Here is a 13,815-nt window from a genome sequence, read left to right as displayed (position 1 = left end):
GGGGGGCCGAGCAGGAGGGGAGCCTCCTTCCCGCCTCTCAGCGCAGGTCACTTCCGGGTGCGGGGGACAGGTGTGGCGGGGACACCGGCCGGAAGCGCGCCGGGGGCGGTGCCCGACGGGGTGGCTGCGCAGCCGCGTATCCGCGCGGCGGGCTGGCTGGGCGGGCGGGCTCCGCGGCGCGGGCGGAACGCGGGGCGCGGGCCGCGCGCTTCCGGGGGGCCGCGTTCGGGGTGACACCGCCCCTCCCGGTAACGGACACGGCCGGGCGAGGAGATGGCGGCGGCCTGGAGCGGCGGCTGCTGAGGGGCTGGGGCCGGGCGCGGAGCGGCCTGTGCGGGACCCGGAGCCATGGAGAGCGGCGGGGGCAGCGCGGGGAAGCCGAGCCTGCAGCTCGTGTACCAGGCGGTGCAGGCGCTTTACCACGACCCGGACCCGAGCGGCAAGGAGCGGGCGAGCTGCTGGCTGGGGGAGCTGCAGCGATCGGTGAGCGGGGAGCGGGGCCGGGCCGCGCCGCATTTGGGAGACTAGTTGGCCGGCCGGGTGAGCTCGGCGAGGGCGAGCGGGGGCCGGGCCGGGGGCAGGTCGGGGAGCGGGGCCGGGCCGGGGCGCTGGGTGAGTTCGGCGAGCGGGGGCCGGGCCGGGGGCAGGTCGGGGGGCCGGGGAGCGGGGCCGGGCCGGGGAGATCCGGCTGGGCCGGGGAGATCCGGCCGGGCCGTGGCGCTGGGTGAGCTCGGCGAGGGCGAGCGGGGCCGGGGCCAGGTCGGGAAGCGGGGCTGGGGAGATCGGGCCGGGCCGTGGCGCTGGGTGAGCTCGGCGAGGGCGAGCGGGGGCCAGGTCGGGGAGCGGGGCCGGGCCGGGGAGATCCGGCCGGGCCGTGGCGCTGGGTGAGCTCGGCGAGCGGGGGCCGGGCCGGGGGCAGGTCGGGGGGCCGGGGAGCGGGGCCGGGCCGGGGAGATCCGGCCGGGCCGTGGGGCTGGGTGAGCTCGGCGAGGGCGAGCGGGGCCGGGGCCAGGTCGGGGAGCGGGGCCGGGCCGGGGAGATCCGGCCGGGCCGTGGCGCTGGGTGAGCTCGGCGAGGGCGAGCGGGGCCCGGGGAGCTGCAGAGGTCGGGAGCGGGGCCTTGGAGGACCGGGCGGGGCCTCGGGCCGGGAGCGCGCCCTGGGGAACTGCGCGGGCCGGGCGGTCGCGGGGGGAGCCCGGGACGGGCCGTGGCGCGGGGCAGCCGTGGCGAGGGGGACCCGGGCGGCGGAGCCTGGGCGGCCCCGGCGAGGGGCTGGGAGCGGCGCGGCCGGCCTTGGCGCTCCCCGAGCCCCAGCGCGGCGCCGGCTGGCGTTGGGGGCGGAGCTGGTCCGGGCCGGGCCCCGTGCGCCGGAGGAGGCCTGGCAGCAGGGCTAGGCCCGCGCGGAGGCCTGTAGCGCGGCCGGCTGGAGGCCTCGTGTTGCGGGGAGGCCGGGGTCGGAGCGGCCGGGACCGGGAGACTCACCGCCCTCCCCGGGGTCTGGGGCCGAGACGGGGGCTAGGTTTCTCGGGTCCGCGCCACGCGTGCGGGGAGGGCAGCAGGCCGGGGCTGAATGTGTCTGCGGGCGGGGACGGACCCGGGCCCGGCCTCTCCCCCCTTCCGGAGACAGGGAGGGGGCGCCGGGCCCTCTCTGCGTTGGGGTGGGGGGCGAGCTGGCTCCACGTGGGAGCCCTGGGCACTGGTTCTCCTGCGAGATTCCTGGTTAGCAGCCTGCCCCTGGGCTCCGGTTTCTGAACCTCCCTGCTCGCCAGCCTGAAACCAGAGCAGTCTCGTGTTTCTCTGGGGCGTCCCAGTCCCCAGCATCCGAAAGGGCTTTATGGAGTCCCAGGGATCACTGCAGCCATCTGGGGTGGCGCTAGACCGCAAACAACCCTGAGCTCGCTCCTGCTGATCTTTACCAGCTCTGTGGGCATGGAAATGACAATATACCCTGGCCCCTGCAGGCGAGTCCTCAAGTTCTGGAGACTGCAGCGTATATGATCGGAGTCCAGGCTTCTAGTTGTTGCCTTCAGGAGTCCCAAATATTTGAAAGGAAAGAATCTCTTTGTTCCAGAAAGAACTGCATATTTTCTCCTCTTATCTGTGTTGTCTGAAGTGAGATCGGGGGTTTGGTGTTGATACTGCTTGTTCTGTAATAATGCTAGATTTTTGTGACACGTACGTTTTTACTAACAGGAGTTAAGAACCTCATGTTAAAGTACTATACTGACATACAAGGATTTTTATTACACTGTGTTACACCAGTTAGAATCTGAAATTCAGGAGCAGTTAACAAAAAGTTTTGCTACTATGCAAGTTGTGGTTAAAAATAGATAAAATGTATAGTTGAGGACATACAGTAAAGCAAACTAATTTTTGCTATGTAGTCTAACCGTTCGGATTATCTTACCATTGTAAGAAAGATTTGATTTTGCATCTCACTGTAGGCAATTTTCTCTGCCCTGATAGCAAGATAAACAGACATGGGTCACAGTGTGTTACTTTAGGACTCCACCCCAGTACTTTTCCAATTCGGAGCTCCCCTGTAGTTTGGCCCTGTTCAGCTGCTGTGAATTGTGACAGCAGGGGGAGACTTCACTTCCTCTACTGATTGCTGTTGTGGTATTGTCTTAATAGTTTATTCGTAACGGAGATGTCTTGCTTTGTAATGGCTCTTTTTTTTTTCTTTTTAGTCCATTTATTAACAGATCTATTCTTTTATGAAAATATAAAAATTGCTTTGTATCTTAAATAGGGAAAAGGAGGACTTGTGGCACCTTAGAGAATAACCAATTTATTTGAGCATAAGCTTTCGTGAGATACAGCTCACTTCATCGGATGCATTAACTAGAGAGAAACTTAATATATACACAATTATAAATTGGCCCATGAAAGTCCCTAAAAATTTATTGATGAGACCTGCTACAAATACCCGTGGTATTGATCATGTATTGTATTGTGGTTGATGCTTTTCTACTCAGACTTCCTCTTTTGTCTTGTCAGTTTATAGTGTTGGTTAAAGTCTTCCATTATCTCCTGTCTAGATCCAGACTTCTGCTTTTCTTACATTTAGATGCGTAACCTTTTATTAGTTCTATTCAAACTCTATGCAATATTGTGATTTTTTTCTCCTATTTTCCTAATTTTAATATCGTCTTGTTGTTTAATTTTAAGTATTGTTGAAGGGATTTCTCTCTTCCCTCCCTCCTCAGTAATTAAAGAAAGTTCTCAAACTATCAGCAGCCCCCAGAAAGTTCCACTAGGTTTCTAAATAGTGTTGTTGGGTTTTTTTGTGTTTGTTTTTTCCCCTTCTTCCCTGTAAAATTCCAACTTGGTGAGTGAATTTTTCTAGGCTTTGTCTTTCTGTCTTTCTTTCAAAAATAGTCTGTTGAAACAGAAAGACCTGCTCTTCCTCCCTGAGCATTCACAGGGAAGCATACTTCCTTAATGGGGGACAGGAAAGGCAGACTCTCCTTCTTTTGCACAATCTTTGCAATGTCTGAAAAGGAGGAAATGTGAATGACAAATTCTTGAGTTTTCATTTTTGCGGGGATTATAAACATCCCTTCTTTTGTGTTGTGTGATAAGATGCATCAATTCAACACTGCTTATTTGACTCCCTTCTCCCCTTCCAAGAAGTATTGGCCCGAGCTTTCTGGCAACTTCTTGGAGCCTATCTCTGTATCTAACATGGCAGATCTAATGGCAATTACAAGCCACATTTAAGGACCCTGTAAGTGACATGCTGGGAAACTCTCAACTAATCAATAAGTTTGGAGTACTGTACTATTTCCTGGCTTCTGAATCTTCAAGGGGATTGATGCTAGGCAGGTCCAGACGGTGTTACAAGACATTAGTCAGAGGGCTAAATCTACTAGCTAGAAGCCAATATAAAGTGTTGCCAGTCTTGTCATTATTCAAGGATATTGTCTTGTCTGCACCCAATGCTTCCTGGTTGTTGGGAATGGGTTAGAACCATAGAAGTATAGGCCTGGAAGGGACCTCCAGAGGTCATCCGGTCCAGCCCCTAGTGCTGAGGCAGGAACAAATTAAACCTAGACCATCTGTGAGAGGTGTTTGGAGGTTTTTAAGAACAGGTTGGCCAATGATGGTGATTCCACAGTCTCCCTTGGAAGCCTACTCTAATGCTTAACTATCCTTATAGTTAGAAAGTTTCTCCTACTATCTAATAAATCTCTTCTGCTGCAGATTAAGCTGACGACATCTTGTCCTACCTTTTTCAAGGGACTTTTGAGTTTTGCGTGATCTGACACAGAAGGGCCACCTCCAGTTCACCCAACTGCAAAATGGGTATCTGATCCATTGGATTAGGGCAGTCATAGGCAGTCGGATGTGATGCTGGCCACATTGTACTTGTGTCCTTGTGTACCGTTGGCTATGAAACTGACGTGCCTTAAACGCATCAGCCCAATGAGCCATTGGCTTGGGGAAACTTTGACTTGACTCTTTATTACAGCATATGACATATTTGAAGACTTGTTACCACGTTCCCCCTTGGTTATCTTTTTTCAAGACTAAATGTGCCCGGGTGTTTTTTAACCTTTCCTTCTAGATCAGGTTTTCTAGGCCTTTGATCATTTTTGTTGCTCTCTTCTGCAGTCACTCCAGTTTGTCCACATTTTTCCTAAAGTGTGGCACCCAGAACTGGACACGCTACTCCAGCTGAGGCTTCACCAGTGCTGAATAGAGTGGGACAGTTACCTCCTGTGTCTTATACAGAACACTTCTGTTAAAACACAACAGAATATTAGCTTTTTTCTGAACCGCACCACATTGGTGGCTCATATTCACTTTGTGATCCACTATGCCCTCCACCAAATCCTTTTCAGCAGTGTTACCGCCTGGCCAGTTATTCTCCATTTTGTAGTTATGCATTTGATTTTTTCCTTCCTAAGTGCTTATCTTTATTGAATTTCATCTTGTTGGTTTCAGACCAAATCTCCCATTTCTCAAGGTCGTTTTGAATTCTAATCCTGTTATCCAAAGTGCTTGCAACCCCTCCCAGCTTGGTGTCCTCTGCGGATTTTGTAAGCATACTCTCCGCTCCATTATTGAAGTAATTAAAGAATATATTGAATAGTATTGGGCCTAGGACTGACTCCTGAGTAACCCCACTAGATAAATCCTCCCAGTTTGACAGTGAACCATTGATAACTACTCTGAGTACTGTCTTTCAACCAGTTGTGCACCCACCTTCTAGTAATTTCATCTAACCCACATTTCCCTAGTTTGCTTATGATAATGTCACATGGGCCTGTGTTAAAACTTTTATCATGCCTACTGTTTCCCCTTATCTGCTTGGCCCATTTTGTAATCTTTTAATAGCCCCTAGTCTCTGCTGGGGCCTGTTGTAGTGTGATGATATTTTTAACTCAACAGACCAATACTCTAATTCAATGGCAAAAAAGCTATATTCATAAAGAGTGAAGTTTCCTTGGTAGTATGTCGACCTGTTAAGAGTGTTGAGTTGAGTAAATCTCAAAGTTCTAAAAATCAGGAAATCCACAGTTAAGGATGCCCAGGAAACCTTAACCCTACCCTTTTTCAGCAATGCTCTAATGCACCCCAGTAACACACACCTTTACTCTGCCAACACCAGTTGCTGAAATGTGCAAGCTCTTCACCTCCTTCTACAACCCATTCACACACCCTCAGGATTCCTTCTATACCCTGGAGCTGACCGTAGCTGATGGGAAATTATTTAGATACACTCCAGGTTCAGTCCGCATGGTACATGTACCCACGCTAAATGGTGGAGGCATTGAAAAGATGCGTACTGGATCTTGAAGGTACACATGCTGCTCTTTCCCTTTCTGCTCACATCAGAGGGTACAAAACATACATCTTTTCGTATCAAGCAGCGTAGGTTGTTACATATTTATTGCACAGGTCTACAAAGGTTCAGGCTTGAAACATCAGTGGTGGGATGTTCACCATGGGCAGTGGTGTTGGCATGTTCCCTAAAACTACCCCTGCAAGCATAAAGTGGCTGCATGCCTTTCATGCCTCTCCTCTCATGCCTTTTCTCTTTGATGCATGCACACTGTATTCTTCCAGACTGCACATCTATGTAAGCAAAGCAGTGAACATGGTCTTAAATACTGTTCACAATTTGGGTTCCCCAAAGACTTAGTGGGTGCCATGCGCTATCTTGGGTAAAACTGACCAATTGAGACCATTTTGACCCACATCACAGCACTAGTTTTTCCTCTAGCTTGGTGCAAAGAAAAATCCACCCAAAAACTTTTTGAAATTTGGGTCACTAACCTTGCTGTGTACTCCCATAAAGCATAACACATTTCAAGAAAAGTCATGCAAATGTGCAGATTTTAGAGCACATTGTCCTTTAAACAGGCCATGTCTATGATACAAACTTATGTCAACTCAAGTTACAACACCATACAGCTGCCACACGTAATACATCGCTTGTGTGTGTTCTTGGCTCCATGTTTCAGCGATGCACATACTCAATAGGAGAGCTTGTGTCAATGAAGTGCAGTGCACCACGGGCAGATATCTCACTGCAATTCGCCATGATCCAGCAGGTGGTCTTTTGGGAAATTTTGGCAATGCATGATGGGGCCAAAATGAGCTGCACAGTGGTAAATGGGAGCACAGGGTCAATTTCCCAAGTTTGCAACTGTCTCCATAGCATAATATCTGTATCCCGTCATTTTTGTACCTTTTTTCAAAATCCCATAAACCCGTGGCACACTCCTCACTGTCTGCCGTCTCAGACAGAAGCATGGAGCCTGCACAGCTCTGCACTACTGTCATGAGTGTAGCAAGCACAGGATGCACGGTCCTGCAGTAGTTGAAGATCCACAAGAAGAACTGAGTGGATGGGGTAACGATTGGTAATGATTTTTTGGAGGCCAGGTTGCAGTGGGACATAGCAAGAACCAAGTCTAGGTTGTTAGTGTCGTTCATGGGGCAGCTGCAGATGGTGGAGCACCGCTTTTGGGCCTGAGAAACAAGCACTGACTGGTGGGATCGCATTATAATGGAGGTTTGGGTTGATGAGCAGTGGCTGCAGAACTTTCGGATGCATAAGGCCACATTCCTGGATCTAAAAAAGAAAAGGAGGACTTGTGGCACCTTAGAGACTAACCAATTTATTTGAGCATGAGCTTTCGTGAGCTCACGAAAGCTCATGCTCAAATAAATTGGTTACTCTCTAAGGTGCCACAAGTCCTCCTTTTCTTTTTGCGAATACAGACTAACACGGCTGTTACTCTGATTCCTGGATCTGTGTGCTGAGCTTGCACCAGCCCTTTTGCAGGACAGGGACACCAAAATGAGAACTTACCTGACAGTGGAGAAGCGAGTGGCAATTGCACTGTGGAAACTTGCAATTTCAGACTGTTACCGGTCAGTTGGGAGTCGGGAAAATCCATCGTGGGGGTTGCCGTTATGCAAGTGTGGTGGGCCATTAATCGTCTCCTGCTATGCAGGACTGTGGCTCTGGGCAGTGTGCAGGACATGGTGTATGGATGGATCTGCAGCAGTGAGGATACCAAACTGCAGGAGGGTCGATAGACCTCACACACGTCCCTCTGTTGGCACCAAACCACCTTGCCACAGCGTACGTCAACAGAAAGGGCTACTTTTCTATGGTTATGCCATCTGGTGGATTACCGGGGATGTTTCACCAGCATCAGTGTGGGCTGATCAAGGAAGGCATATGATATTCACATCTTTAAAGAATGCAGGATTTTTCAGAAAGCTGCAAACAGGGACTTCCTTTTCCTGACTGGCGGATTACCACTGGCAATGTTGAAAAGCCAATAGTGATTCTTGGGGACTCAGCGTACCCCTTTCTCCCTTGGCTCATGAAGCCATACTCTGGTCACCTTGACAACACCAAGGAAAGATTCAACTACCAGCTCGGCAGGTGCAGTTGAAAGTGCTTTTGGTCATTTGAAGGGACGCTGGCATTGTTTACTCACAAGATTGGACCTTGGTGAGAAAAATATCCCAGTGGTTATAGCTGCCTGCTCTGTCCTGCATAATATCTGAGAAGCAAAGAGGGAAAAGTTTCTGCCGGTGGAGGGCGGAGGTGAAGTGGCTGTCTACTGAATTTGAACAGCCAAATACAAGGGATATTAGAACTCAACACGGAGCTATCCGGCTCAGGGAGGCTGTGAAAGACCATTTTTAACAGTGAGCCACAGTAACGTGTTGTATACTCTACCAGGCCCTGCTCTTTTTATGGCCTGGTTGGAATTGTGTGGTGGTTGCTGTGCATGTAGGAATATAACATTGTCAATGCACCTATTAATTTTGTTTGTGACTGATCCTATGAGTTGTGTGCAGTAACAGGTAACTGGCTGCTTTCAGAACTGCTGAGCACTCAGCAGCCTGTGTTGTGAACTAATAAAGATGAATTATGTTCCAAATAATAGAATTTTATTCTGTAAAAAGGATCTACAAAAACAAACCACCCCACCAACTCCATGCTGTTTTAAAACAAATACATTAAAAACTTAATAAATTTTGAGAACAGAACCTATGAAGAGGAAAGAACACTTATGTTCATGTAGGTACACAACCATGGCTTTCACGGGTCAATGTATGTGAACCTGTGATTGTCTTTAATGTCCCTCAGGGTGGAGTGGTGGGGGAAGTTCAGTGACCCCTGATGCCACATGGAATCTGGAGGGAGGTTTAGGGTGGTCTCTATATTGAGTTTTTACAGTGGGCTGCAGAGGCACATGAGCCTGGGGTTGTTGAATGTGCAGGTGCCCCAGAGCCTGCTAGCATCTGTGGTTTGCTGCTTGAGAAGCCCTGTTATGTCCTGGTGCATCTCCCTCTGCTTTTCATACTTGGACTCCTGGGTCTCTCTTCTCTCCATTCTTGCCTTCTCCAGGCTGTCCACAACGTTCATCCCCCAGGCCCTGTGATCACAGTCCAGTCCAGCACCGGCTTGCAAGATTTCATTGAACATGAAATCCCAAGTTGTCTTCTATCTTTTCCTTATCTGGCTTGGCTGTTCCATGGGTGTGGAGAGGGAGCCCCTGAAGGCCACAGTGGCAGCAGCTGCAGATAAAAGATCCAGAGGTACCATTGTCACTCTGTTCACTACCCAAACTTAAGCTGCCAAACTCACTCCTCTTGCTCACCTAAGGTTTTAGGCACTACCTTCTCACTTCTGCTTGGGATTGCTTGTGTACGGCACCAGTTGCGGCACCAGCCATGTTGAGTATGGCCCACTTGGGGCTGGGGCAATGAGGAGGGAATTGGCTGGTTGCATCAATCTACTAGTATAGGACATTGACACTGAATACTGGTGCCATTTTCCACAGGCAGGGTTGATTTTTAGCTGGTATCTCACTGCTGAGGGTAACAAAGGCAGAGAGAGCAGTTACTGCTGGTATCCAGAAGCTGCCTGGGCCCATATGCTGTTAGCCTATGTACAGCAATGGTGCCTGCTGGAGTTATTGCAGAGTAATGTGGGAGGAAGAAATAAATAAAGCATCCCTTCCTAGAAACCTTCAGCAGAGGATTGCAGATTGCCTTCAGGCAAGTTTCGTCGATCTCTCAGGAGGATTCAAGGGACATCCCTGTGTCCATAGACAAACTGCTCCAAATGCCCCTTTCTCTCCTGCCTAACTCTCTAGTGGGGAATGAAAAGCAGGTACCAACTGTCCCTCTTGGTTGTACCACTACCCCTCGAGTAAATTATTGAGTCAGAAATGTGTCCTGCTACTTTGGGGGCACCATCCCTGCAATTGAAAATTTACACTTACCCAAGGTTCCTTCCCCTGCACCAGGCTTGCCCATGCCCGACTGGCTGGACTGCAGTGGAGTCAAAAATAGGTCCTGGCTCGTTGCGCAGCTGGATCCCCCAGTCGTCTGTCCCCCAAACTCCTCATTCTCCACCACCACCACCTTCTCACTGTTCCCGGCAGGGCTCTGTGACTTGGGCCCCTTGGAGGTATCCACGGGGGTGTGCAGGGAAGACTTGCGGGGCCTTAGCTGAGTATGGCATGCATCTCTTTTGGTGTTCTGATATGCTTGCTGCGTTCCTCGGCTTCCATGCAGCACTGCTCCTCATCCCTTCTCCTGGGTCCCCTGAGGAATCTGTTCGTAGGTGTCAACATTTCTATGGCTGGTCCGGAGCTGTGACTGCAGAGCCTGTTGTCCCCACAGGCCCAGGAGATCCAGTGTCTGGAGCGTGGAGCATGGGCAGCTTGGCAGTTGCACTCAACAAAGGAGAGTTCGGAGGTGCGCTTGCTGAGTCAGGGAAAGGAATTTCAGAAATTTGCAGGGCTTTAAAGGGGAGGGGGGCTTCCAGGCTACGCGGCCCCGGGGCAGCGGAGTTCACCATGGTGACCAGAGTGGTCACTGTGGGACAGGTGCTGGAGGGCGGTTCAGATCGTGTGCACTCGCGCTGCGTCAACCTGTGCGTGTTGGCAGTGGCTCTGTGCTGCTCGGGGAGATGGGGCTGCTCAGGGCACAGCTACGCTGACAGTTCTGCATCCATGCAGCTGCTGCGCTTTAATGGAGACACTCTTTAAATGATGGGTGAGAGCTTCTCCTGATGGCTTAGTGAACCCACTCCATGAGAGACTGTCTACACCGGTAACTGCGTTCAGGGGCGTGACTTATTCACGCTCTTGAGCGATGTAGTTATACCAGAGTAATTCTGCAGTATAGACCAGGGGTCAGTCAGCTTAATGGGGCAATTTGCAGTTACATCAGTGGGAGACCAGTTGAGTGTTGACACATGCACAGGTAGGTCGCTGTAAGCTGCCTTGTATCGATCTAGCTTTATAGTGCAGCCCAGGCCTCAGGAAGATAGAGATGATGGAGAGCAAGGCCTCCTTTACACCTCCATCTGCAGCATTGCAGGCTCTGAAAGGTGTGAAATGGCCCATTCACCTCAATGAGAACACCCCATGGAGGTGAATACAATAGCTCTGAGACTGTGACCTGCTCCATTAATCTCAGTGGGTGTTCTCGTCCCCCTCCTGGGTGCTTGAGTGCCTGTGATCTGCATGAAGTATACCTCTTCACAGCTCCTCATCCAAAGAGGCAGGACTACCCCAGATCCTGACTCAGATCGGGGCAGGGAGGGGGCCTCAGTCCCTCCCAAAAGGGTAAGCCTTTCCCCAGAACCTGTCTGGCTCACGTGAGGTGGGTCCAACCCCGATAGATCCTGGCACATATATGGGGGCAGCGAAGGGACTCAGACTCCCAGAGAGGCAAGAACCCCTCAGATCTGAGTGCACACGTGGGATGGGAGACTGGGGCTGACAGGTGCCGCTGCCCCTGTTCTCCCCGCCACTGACTTCCATGTCTCTCTTCCCAGTGTCCCACCCCTCCACTCTCTCTAGCGCCAGCACCTCCTTCACCTGAGCCCCCAACCCCTCTCCTCTCCCTTGACACCCTTCCCCTTTCTCCCTATTCCCCCACTCTGCCTCCTAATATCACTCCCCTCCCAGCAAGCAGTCATGTCCAGTTTTCCTCCATAAATACTCAGATTTCTTTCCACCCACAATAAAATTGCCACCCATGACTCAGATCATAGCAACATCCAGCCAGTCAGTCTAAAACTCCTTTTGTCTTGGGTGGGGGCTTGTGATTAATTTATCTTTAGTTTTGTTCATTGAAGGGTGAGTTCATGCCCATCAGTCTCAGAGGTCTGATTCATCCAGTCACTAGTTTAACAGGACCCAGCAGCAGCAGGAAACTGTTTTGGGTAGGGAACTTGGGAACCCCTCTGTCAAATGACCTCACATTTGGATCACTAATGCTACCCATGCCCCCTATAAGGCAAGCCAAATGTTAGAGCAATCTGAAGAACCGATTGGATTTTAGAGAACTTACAAGAGTTAAGCTTTAAAACATAAAATGACGGGAATGAAAACCCTGTAACCATTTTTCTGTATTGGTGCTTGTGCACGCACAAGTTTACATTTTCTCAAATACCGTTCTCCGTTTGAGTCCCCCATAGATTTAGTGGGTGCCATGGGTAAAACTCAGTTGACTGAGACCAGTCTCTGGCTCAGGGGGAGAAGGGGACCTACCTAGAAACTTTTTGAAAAATGGCTAATTTTGCGGGGGGAGGATGTAATCTCTGCAACCCCTAGCTCAAATAACCTCAACATTAGGTCATCAAGCCTACCCTGCACCTTTCTGATACACATCTGATTTCAAAGGACTCCAACTAAGCATGTTGATTACAGAAGACTTGGAAAGGTGGACCTTTACACAGAAGTCGTGACACAAACTTACCTATAGTGGTGCTCCTGTATTGACTTTGGCTTGTGGTTGGCTCTTCTCTCCTGTGTGGTCCATCCTCCCCCAAAGTCCTTGGCTGCTGCTCAGAGTTTCCAAGGAATCGCAGTGCAACTTGAGTTTCCGGTAAGTTTTCCAGTATTCCGGTCAGTTTTTACTACTTCTTAGGACCTAGGCAGCAGTTGTAGAATTGACCAGTCTAACAATCTTGCTGCTCCAAATTTTCTATGGGCTAGTACGTTCTTAAGCCTTTGTGACAGAGAACAAATATTTTCCTTGTTAACTTCCTGGGAAGTAGTGGGACGAAGCTGAGTGCCTAGATATCTCAGAGACGTTCCAAGCTATGACTGTTTCCACAGGTTCTGATAAATGGAAAAATCGAGTAAAAGGATGAATCAAATTTGTGTAGTTTTGGGTAACTAGTAATACTCCAGCTGAAGAGCAAACTGGTTACTTTCGAAGAGTCTGAGGACTTGCACTTAATGTCCATAAAATTGAGTGCCGCCTCTCGCTGGTATTATAAGAGTTTCAGCCCATGGAGACGACAGGTCCCAGTATGCATACTGCCTCTACTCGGATTGAAATGTAGTGTTGTATACCTGTCATTTTTGCAGGCTGCACCTCCTCACTAACGAGAGGATGGCAGCAAACAATGAGCTTAACAGTGAGAGTAATTAACCATTGTAACCATTTACCAAGGGCTGTGGTGGATTCTTTGTCAGTGATAATTTTAAAATCAAGATTGGGTGTTCTCCTAAAAGATCTGCTCTAGAAATGATTTTGGGGATGTTCACACAGAGGTAAAACATGAGCAAGAGAAGTGTTTAGTTTTGCTAAACTTGTAAGTACAAAGTCAGATTGCTTTTGTCAGGTGAGCTATATTAAATTACTACATCTCTACCCTAGAGGGCAGCTAACAATCCGAGGGGACAGACTTGCGTGTTATGGTACAGTACAAAGAGAACAAGCACGGTGCGTGTGGTGATCATTACAGGTGGGTTTTTGACCTGTGTTGAATAAGGCTCATTCAGGCGTTCAGGCAAAATGGGAAACCGTACAAAACCAGAGTGGGCATACGTGACTAAAAACAGTTGAGGGAAGCCTATGGAGAGCTGCCTTCTATCAAGATGACTTATTGAATTTTGGGACTGGAAGTCCCTGAGGGCTGCACCACTACACTAAAGAGAATGGTATCAGCCGGCTGACTGCTCTGTAGGACTCTGTAGACTGTACTATATTTGCCCTCTAATTTACAGAATCTCTCATCAAGAAGTGCAGGCAGGGCTGTCAAATCTGCTCAAAACTTCTCCCTTCAGTGGGGTTTATCATCTGGTCCCATCCCTGTTGTAAATTTGTGATTTGGGCTCCAGCCTTGTTCCTATTGGTTATGATTCATATGTGTATTTATCTGGGGTTGCCTGGTGTAATAAATTAGTGGGCCACAGTTTTCCTTTTTAGCCTTTATCTTCCTTCTCTTGCTTAATTGATCGCTCTGTAACTATTCCCTCTGCATGACTCCCCCACCTAAGTTACTGTCACTAAAAAACAATCCAT

The 13,815-nt window shown here is 50.0% G+C and overlaps 1 protein-coding gene across 1 annotated transcript in view; it reads left to right on the top strand.

Moving 5' to 3' along the window:
- Positions 1-210: 210 nt before the first annotated feature.
- TNPO3 (transportin 3) overlaps positions 211-13,815 on the top strand; it is an 82,631-nt gene continuing 69,026 nt past the window's right edge. Inside the window, exon 1 of the mRNA XM_077837661.1 lies at positions 211-483. Coding sequence (XP_077693787.1) covers positions 349-483 — 135 coding nt within the window. The 5' untranslated portion in view covers positions 211-348. The remainder of the gene's footprint in view (positions 484-13,815) is intronic.

This window comes from Eretmochelys imbricata, chromosome 1, assembly GCF_965152235.1.
Source record: "Eretmochelys imbricata isolate rEreImb1 chromosome 1, rEreImb1.hap1, whole genome shotgun sequence".
Lineage (NCBI taxonomy): Eukaryota > Metazoa > Chordata > Testudines > Cheloniidae > Eretmochelys > Eretmochelys imbricata.
This window is presented reverse-complemented; position numbering and strand designations above follow the sequence as displayed.